The 9,293-nt window shown below is 38.2% G+C and overlaps 1 protein-coding gene across 1 annotated transcript in view; it reads left to right on the top strand.

The window, feature by feature from the left end:
• Positions 1–8,597, top strand: part of HSPA4 (heat shock protein family A (Hsp70) member 4) — a 42,749-nt gene extending 34,152 nt beyond the window's left edge. The window contains exons 14-19 of the mRNA XM_024747612.1: positions 852–1,004; positions 1,889–2,014; positions 2,802–2,909; positions 4,588–4,707; positions 6,041–6,202; positions 6,391–8,597. Of these exons, the coding sequence (XP_024603380.1) occupies positions 852–1,004; positions 1,889–2,014; positions 2,802–2,909; positions 4,588–4,707; positions 6,041–6,202; positions 6,391–6,594 (873 nt within the window). The 3' untranslated portion in view covers positions 6,595–8,597. The remainder of the gene's footprint in view (positions 1–851; positions 1,005–1,888; positions 2,015–2,801; positions 2,910–4,587; positions 4,708–6,040; positions 6,203–6,390) is intronic.
• The last annotated feature ends 696 nt before the right edge of the window (positions 8,598–9,293 follow it).

Raw genomic sequence — 9,293 nt, 5'->3', positions numbered from 1 at the left:
TGGATCAGCAAGAGCTTTCAAAGCGTAAAAGCAATGAAAGTAATCACAAAGGAAAAGGTGAATAGATTCAACAATAAAAGCTTGCATAGACAAATAATAGAAGATTAGAAAAAAGCTAGAAGTGTCAATCACTTGGGGGGAAGGATCACAAAGATCCCAAGAGAACGCTGGATGAAATATGACTAGGCTATTTGAAGAAATAAGTATGCCTTATAACTTTGTGAAAAAAGGTTATTGACCCAACGAGAATAATAGATCATGGTAAATGAATTCCTTTTTTTGGCCGGGGTACAGTGGAATGGATTCTTTTACTCCTTGTGAGAATGTAAATAGGTGCAGATACTCTGGAAGTCATATTAGTACTGGATTTCTGATCCTTAAAAATTTCATACCCTCTCCCCACTAATTTCCTATGCACGTTCATATGTTTAGATAAGAGTGGAAGAAAATTAGAGAATATTTAATAGTGATTATATGTTGATAGTGGAATTATGGCAGGTTGTTTTTGTGTGTATGTATGTAAATAAGTGTATGTGTGTGTACAGATCAGTAGTGTTAAGTATAATCACATTGTGCTATAGTCTTTTTCATTTTGCCAAACTAAAACTACCTATTAAGCAACAATTTCCCATTCCTCTATCCCTCCTCCCCCTGTCCCCTGGCAACCACCATTACTTTCTCTCTCTATGGATTTGACTATTTATAGTCAAAAATATTTATATTTTTAACTTTCCAGATATTGTAAGAACACAAACTAAGTTAATAAAAGAGCAAAACCAGCTTTTGAAACATGACTCATTTGGAAGTTTAAGAGTCTGTATAAGTGTTCTTAATGATTTCTGTTATTTTAGACCTCTCAAGCTGGGTCAAAAGACAAAAAGATGGACCAGCCCCCTCAAGCCAAGAAGGCAAAAGTGAAGACCAGTACTGTGGACCTGCCAATTGAGAATCAGCTGTTATGGCAGATAGACAGAGAGATGCTCAACTTGTACATTGAAAATGAGGTGGTTATTTTAAGTCTTTTAGAACAATAAGCTAAAAAGTTAACTTGACCGTAACGTTCAAACTCTGTGTCTAGTGACCTTCATGTATTTTAGGTTGTGTGGGGTTTGAGAACAGTTTTAGGTTTTGGGGTAGTGGAGGACAAGTTTAATAGATCCCAAGACATAACATCAAAATTCTTTTATGGTGATATTATGTCTTTATTGCTAAAAACTCTGTTTTGAGATCTTTGACATTTAGGGGAGGTATCATTCATGTTTGGGTGTGTGAGTTTGATTGTTCACTAGCGATGGGGATGTTTGAGGCCAGGGTCAGGGAAGTTGATCAGCAGGAGAAATCACATTAGCCTTAATATTTTGTTTATTAGTTCCTTTCCCTGTTGCCAGTCAATATGTAACTCTAGTTATGGTGAGCGATGCAAGGTTTGGGACCCTGGAGCACAGTTATTCAATTATTGTCTGTGAGATTTCTTATCATCTATACATTGGATCTTAGAAGAGTTTTGTTTCATAGACCCTTTAGCATCTATACTATATGAATAATTTGATTTTCCTGGGTATGTAATACAAGCAGAGTATACTCACCTTGTGACATTGAGCTAATAGTTTCTTAAAGTTCTCTTGTCTTAAATTCTTTTCCTTATTTTTGCTTTTGAGTTCAACATCTTGATATTTCTTCTATTGCTCTTTTTTTCTAAGTACACCCACAGAACTCTCACTTGATCTTCATAATTTACTAAGGACTGATGCTTCTAGCTCTCTTTCCGTGAATGATTCGCAGAACTAAAAGGATTTGAGGAAGAAGGCTTTTCTACTTTTATAGTTTTACTTAATAGTTAAGGGGAAATTGTCTCAGTTTTCTGAAGGTCTAACTGTACTGTTCACAGGGTAAGATGATCATGCAGGATAAACTAGAGAAGGAGAGGAATGATGCTAAGAATGCAGTAGAAGAATACGTGTACGAAATGAGAGACAAGCTTAGTGGTGAATATGAGAAGTTTGTGAGTGAAGATGTAAGTATGTGCCGCAGTGTGTCTACTTAGTGTGCGTCTTCCGGCAGGATCCTTAAATGTAGTTAACAAGGGAAGTTTGTATCTGTAGGTATACAGAAAAATGATTAAAAATGCACTTTTTTGGGGAAAAGTTTTATATCGTTTTATTTTCTGTTGATGGAGTGTTTCCCAAAGGTTAGATGTTGTGCATCACTCTTTTTTTGGTGTGTCACTTTTTGATACATTTTTGCATGCTATTATTTACCTAGTATTTTTCTTTAAATCAGCTCACTTTTCCCTGATGTTTATTTTAACTCACTTCTTAAAAATAATTCAGTATAATTGACATATAACTTTATATTAGTTTCAGGTGTACAGCATAATGATTCGATGTTCGTATACATTGTTAAATGATTACCACAATAAGTCTAGTTAAACATCCGTCACTACACGTACTTAAAAAATTTTTTTTCTTGTGATGAGAACTTTTAAGACTTATTCTCTTAGTAACTTTCATATATGCACTACAGTATTATTAACTATGTAACTCAGTTTTAAATGTAGTTTTTAATTCTGAAATTTTCAAACATATCCATCTGTCCCCTACAGCAGAGAAAATAGTGTAATAAACCCCTTTGTACCTATAAAGCAAAATAACATTTTGTCAGTCTTGTTTTCCATATCCCCATCTCTCCACTCCCCCGTATTTTAAAGAAAATCCATATATATCATAGTTTGTGCCTGTTTCTTCATTTGTGAATCTACTGATTTTTGACTGACTAAATTGCAATGTTTCCTTCACCTTTAGGACCGTAACAATTTTACCTTAAAACTAGAAGATACTGAAAATTGGTTGTATGAAGATGGAGAAGACCAGCCAAAGCAAGTTTATGTTGATAAATTGGCTGAATTAAAAGTGAGTGACTCTTGAAAGCAGAAATGCTGTAGTTTCCATGGAGAGTATCTCAAAATTGAGAGTAATTCTCATGTTAAGTAATTGAAGGCAGATTGAAAGTGACTGAAGAGCTATACTTTTTATCACTTAGGTTCACTTTCTTTCAGAACTTTGTAATAGCAAAAGAATTTTTCTGAAAATTGAGTTTAGACCTAAACTGTTTCACTGAATTGGAGCTTGACTATGTTCTTGGTGTCAAGAGATTGAAAGACTAGCAAGATGCATCCCTGTCCTAAAGGTACTTGCAATGCAGTTGGAGCAGGGCTGTGTGTATACAGCTTTGATTCTCAATAGAGCAGAAGAGTCTGGTTTTGTATTTAAAGAAGCTGATAGTTACACCTTAGAGTTAAAAGTACAAAGAATTATTTAAAGTTGAGGCCTTTCTCTCACTGTTGCGGCCTCTCCCCCTCCTCACTGCGGAGCACAGGCTCCGGACGCACAGGCCCAGCGGCCATGGCCTACGGGCCCAGCCGCTCCGCGGCCCGCGGGATCCTCCCGGACCGGGGCACAAACCTGCGCCCCCTGCATCGGCAGGCGGACCCCCAACCACTGCACCACCAGGGAAGCCCGAGGCCTTTTGTTTGGAAAAAGATGCAAATACACAAGAAGAACTTTTTGCATTTCTCTGGATTACTTAGTTTCTTGTCAAACTGGGCCATTGTGACTAACCTCTGGAATGGAATTGCTGAAGGACAGTGCCTGCAGTTTCCTGTCATTCTGGCAAGAATATAAAGAGTCTCCAGTGAGATCCTTACCATTGAGGTTTTTGATTTACTTTTTATTATGGGAGATGTCCAACACGTGAAAGTAGACAGAATAATAGCTTCAACTGTTGTCAACTTATGTCTGGTTTTGTTTCATTTCTGCTCGTTTCCACTCCCAGTTATTTTAAGCAAGTCTCTCAGGTTATATTTAATCCAAAAATATTTCAGTGTGTATTTAAAAGAAAATGTAGCCTTAAGCTGTACCATTATCACATGCATAAAAATTTCTTAATGTCACCATTAATATCACCATATATTCAGTCTGTTTTCAGGTTCCAGTTGCTTCATAAATTATTTTTTAGTTTGTTTGACTCAGGATCCAAACAGGGTCCATACATTCTGTTGATAATGTCTCTTAAATCTGTGTCTGTACTTCTCCTTCCATCATTTCTCCTCCCTTACTTAGTTGATGAAAAAACTTGATCATTCGTGCTCGAGGATTTATTCCTGGTCTGGATTTTACTCCTTTTCAACTCTGGTGTTTAATCTTATCTGGTAAATTGATGGTTACAGCTGGAGGCTTTGTCAGATACAGGTTTAAAAGAAAATTTATTTTTTCAAGTGTACTTCATATATGGTGAAGTACACCATATCACTGTCTGGAGGCACCTAATTTTTGGTTGTCTCCCTAATGTATTTTGAGAACTAGGGTTCAAGTGACAAGTTGAAGTGGCTCCACTTGGAACAGTATTGAGGTATATTCTCATGTAGACTGAGGATATATTTCAATTGGCTGGGGAAAAATATTCAACTTCTTATATATAGAACATGGTGATTAAACGTATTTTAATTCATAATCAGTCTTAGTAGAAAGATACTACGCTTAAAGTTTAAACTCCCCTGTGAAGAATTTGTATATTCTCTCTTCTGTTAAGAATCTAGGTCAGCCTATTAAGATACGATTCCAGGAATCTGAAGAAAGACCAAAATTATTTGACGAACTAGGGAAACAAATCCAACAGTATATGAAAGTAATCAGCTCTTTCAAAAACAAGGTATCTTTTTTTTTTTCTTTCTTCTCCTCTTCCCTACTATTGTTTCGGTAGAGTTAAGTATTGAGACATTTACGTAGCAGTTTTTTGTCTTCTTTTTAACTGTTGTTTAATGATAGTATTTTCTTTTTGGATATTAATGTAATGTATAGTATTTTATCTAATCTTACTAAGAACCCTGGGATTTGCTGCTTCTCTTTAATAAGGAAGGGGACTATGGAATTGAGCAATATTATTCAGCTTCCTTTTCTTGTTTTGAAATGTTTGATCATTGACTTAACTTGCTCTATTTTGGTGTTAGAACACATTAGGCAAATAATTTGGTTTGTTATGCAGATGTAGGACTGCATATAAATAAACTAAATACATATAAATAAAATATAAATAAACAATAAACTACTGTCATTATTTTTGAGCACTATATGATATATACTCCATAAATATATTATCTGATTAAATTTGCACAGTACCCTTATGAAGTAGGTGGTAGCATCAACATTTATAGATAATTTCTAACATCTTTAATCCTCACCCAAGGTTACTATTGGGGGAGCTGGGATTTGGCCTGAGGTCTGATTCCAAAGTTTGGATGGCTCCCAAACTTTGGTAAATAGTTTGGTTAAGTCCACTATTATACTCAAGGTTCTTGATGTATTGTCAGTGTAAGAAACTTTAAGACAGATAAATTGAGCTTTCTAAAAAAATTACTTTTAATTAAAAAATTGTGCTTCTTTCAAAAGACCTCTTTTTTTTTTTTGCGGTACGTGGGCCTCTCACTGCTATGACCTCTCCTGTTGTGGAGCACAGGCTCTGGACGAGCAGGCTCAGCGGCCATGGCTCACGGGCCCAGCCGCTCTGCGGCATGCAGGATCCTCCTGGACCAGGGCACGAACCCGTGTCCCCTGCATTGGCAGGCGGACTCTCAACCACCGTGCCACCAGGGAAGCCCTGAAAGGCCTCTTTTAAAAAACTGTACTCATTATTATTTTGGCTCCTAACAAGGATGCCTAAATCTCAGGTCTCATACCTAATGACATGTCATTTTTTTTTGCATTGTATAAAATTTTGTGTAAAGCATGTGCTATGTATACTGCTGAAGCATTTTAATTACCACCTTGTGTAATTTTGGCCTTTAAATGTATTTCCTCTGTGTTTTAAAAATTGGGGTTACTTTTCTGAATTCTTTGGGAATTGAATGTCTATGTAGTTTGTGAGGCTAGGTGGGCTTCATTTTGGGAAAGATTGTAACTTTTTGAAAGATAGTGAAGAACTAGGCAATGTTTGAGTAGGGACAGTATCATCCTTTGACACTTGTCTGGTTGGCTACTGGTTGCAGGAGGACCAGTATGACCATTTGGATGCTGCTGACATGGTGAAGGTAGAAAAAAGCACAAATGAGGCCATGGAGTGGATGAATAACAAGCTGAATCTGCAGAACAAGCAGAGTCTGACCGTGGATCCAGTTGTCAAGGCAAAAGAGATTGAAGCTAAAATTAAAGTAATGTATGATTTTAAAGATTTAATAGTCTTTTCTAGTCAGTCTCATTATTTATTATTAATAGAGAATTTCATTATTGCATCTTTGCTTCTGGCTTGGGGATAGGGTAGGAGAGGGTGGACTTGGATTTTAGTATGCCATGTAAAATTTGTTACAAGAAACCACGGTTTTCTCTCCAATTGTTCTAGGAGCTGATGAGTATCTGTAGCCCTATAATTTCAAAGCCGAAACCCAAAGTGGAACCTCCAAAAGAGGAGCAAAAAAATGCAGAGCAGAATGGACCAGTGGATGGACAAGGAGACAGCCCAGGCCCTCAGGCTGCTGAGCAGGGTACAGACACAGCTCTGCCTTCGGATTCAGACAAGAAGCTTCCTGAAATGGACATTGATTGATTCCAACAATTGTTTATATTAAAACAGACTATTATAAAGCTTTAAGTTGTCAACTTTGTTCTAAATATCAACTAGAGCAATTAAATACTGGAGATTTCTTAGTTTTTAGGGGATTTGGGTGGCGGGAGATATAGGTAATGTATGGAGCATTTTGACTTCGAAATAGTTAGATACAGAAATGAAGTGCATTGTATCTTTTTCATAATGGTACTATTTAGAAGCCCAGTTAGTCTTACTGAGCTTATGCTTCACTCCTTTTATGTTTAATCATGCTTATACAAAGAGAAGTTTGTTTTAGAAAGTTGAGCTATAGCACAAGCTATACCTAGCTATCAAGCAGACTTTTTGTTATGACATATATGGCAGGAACTCTAATTGTGCTTCACAGATCTGCTGTGGAGATTGCCACAAAGGCTCCCCGCTTGGTGTGGGGATGGAGGAGGGGTCTCCCTCTGTTTCTGAGGACTAGAGAGCATGGCATGGATTAACAGAACAACTAAAACGTATGCTCTGAGCTTCATCACGTGTCAGTCAGCTCCCCTGGGACTGCCACCCCGTCTTCCTATCTTCCCATCTTCCCCCAGTTAAAGGAGCTCCTATTAGAAATGCCGTGTGTTGCTCCTGGAAAAATAGATCCTTTCACCTGGAGCAAGTTGTTAACTGAGGATTTTAGACCTGCAGGCTCTTCCTAAGAATGTATGTTCCTGAAAGTATGTCCACTAATATCCCAGGTATCAAAGTCTAAATAATTTTCTCTTCAGAAGGTTAGAATTGGGTAGATGTACTGTTGGATATAGGCCTGGTAAATTTAACTGAGGGACTGATTCTTGTTAATTATGGTGTGAAGATTTGTATCCTGGCCTGCTTATTCAGGTGAGATGTTCTGTGTAAATTTGAGGTATAGCTTGAAGTCTTACGACAAGAGTTAAAAGTTCTTTTTTGCTCATTCACAATCACTTATGTGTTGTGTTAATATCTGTCATGAATCTGCCAATTTGTATGTGTTAAACAGCGGACAGATCATACAGAAAACTAAGATGCACTGGATTGTACTGGATGAGTCTGAAATAAGTGTTAAAAGAAGTGTGGTGCTGACTTTAGCAACACCTCATTCTTACTGTGCAGCCAGTGTCAGGAGCACCAAAGCATTCCCTGTGACTGCCCTTTGGGCAGTGCTGATAAGAGTGAGGCATTTTGGAAACTAAGGGAAACCTGTAGTATTAGAGGCCAGAGCTGGTACCTGCCCTAGAAACCGTTACAATCTTTGTTGGTTACTTTTTGGACCTTTGTAATTGTTAATCTATAACAGAGAGCTGCTCTGTTGATTTTGGCCTATGTTGTTAGAAATAAGATTATACCTTGCATATCTAGAATATGTTTCTGTCCATCTCATGCACTAAAATATTTAGAGTGTTACAAGCTCTAAAGTGCTATAGAGAAACATCACTTAGAGGAGGAAGGTGGAAGTGTATTTATGTTGGAGTGTAAGCATGTGTGGAAGCCTCGCAGCACCAGGACTTTGGCACTGTTCTTAGAGCCTCCTCTATCCATTCTCTACCTGTCCTGCTTCAAGAGTTCCAGCTGGCCTGCTGTGAGGCTAAGAGCTACTTAGGAGTGCTGGCTGCAGGATTAAGCCAATTCTTAGGCAACTGACTCAGTTCCTAATGGCCATTTCTTCTAAAAATTTTCTTTTGTGTGTGGGGGAGGGTGTGGGTTTTGGGATGGGGGTGAGGTTAAGGTTTAAAGTTTAAACTAGAAATAAGATGATGTGGTCTGCTTGCTCTCTGTTTAGATAGGCTTTAAGACCAATTGGATTTACATGGAGGCCAGGCCAGAGAATCGTAATCAATGACTTGTGTGCAGACAAGCATTTATCCAGGTTGCATTGTCCCAATTGGTTTGTTAAAGCTCCAGGTTATGTTCTTACACAAAGAAAAACATTCAGTAAACATGAGACAAGTTTTAGGAAAACTTAATAAAAAGAAACCTGTCTTACACTCAAAGGAATGGTTTTCTTAATTTCATAATGAAGGGTGTGTATGTGTGTGTTTGTATGTTTTTGTGTTTTAAATAAAAACTCTTCTCTAGAGGTAAGAGTCCTCTAAGCTAAATTCCAAGTAGTTAACATTTGTCAGAGACCTCCATTCTGAAGAACATTTGAGGCTTAGCACACTGGGTGGTAAGAAGTAGCTCTTTCCATACTTATTCTCCCATGCTGAGTCTTGGCCCAGTTCTCTTAGAAATCCTTACCTTGCTCCTGTGACTGGACCTTTGAGGGTTTTGATATTAGCAGGAGGTGGGTTACGGCCCTATAAAGGCCAGTGCCAGGACTGATGAGTGCCCCTTCAAAGAACAGGACATGGCCCAGAATGTGCTAGTAACAGTTGTTACCAGTGACAGTTCCAACAGTGTGTGCATGTATGTGTGTCTTGGTGTGTATGTGGGGTGGTGTTGAGTGTTGAAAGGGGGTGAAGCCACCAGAAGAGACACTAACTATACAAAGCATAGGGCCTAGATGGGGAGGGGTCTGGGGCCTTCCTCTCTGTAGTCCTGCTACTTAATAGTCCCGGTGCCAGGCCTACCAACAGGGCCTGTGCCTGCCACCTTCAAGAAGTGTCTGGAGTAAAGTCTTTTTTTTTTCTGGGCCTCTGTCTTAGGGAGAAGAGTGGACACCTGGTAATATGAGTGGGAAGCCAGCT

The sequence above is a fragment of the Neophocaena asiaeorientalis genome, unplaced genomic scaffold (genome assembly GCF_003031525.2).
Source record: "Neophocaena asiaeorientalis asiaeorientalis breed wild unplaced genomic scaffold, Neophocaena_asiaeorientalis_V1.1 scaffold599, whole genome shotgun sequence".
Taxonomy (NCBI): Eukaryota; Metazoa; Chordata; class Mammalia; order Artiodactyla; family Phocoenidae; genus Neophocaena; species Neophocaena asiaeorientalis.
Note: the sequence above shows the minus strand (reverse complement) of the source record. Positions and strands in the feature narration are given on the sequence as shown.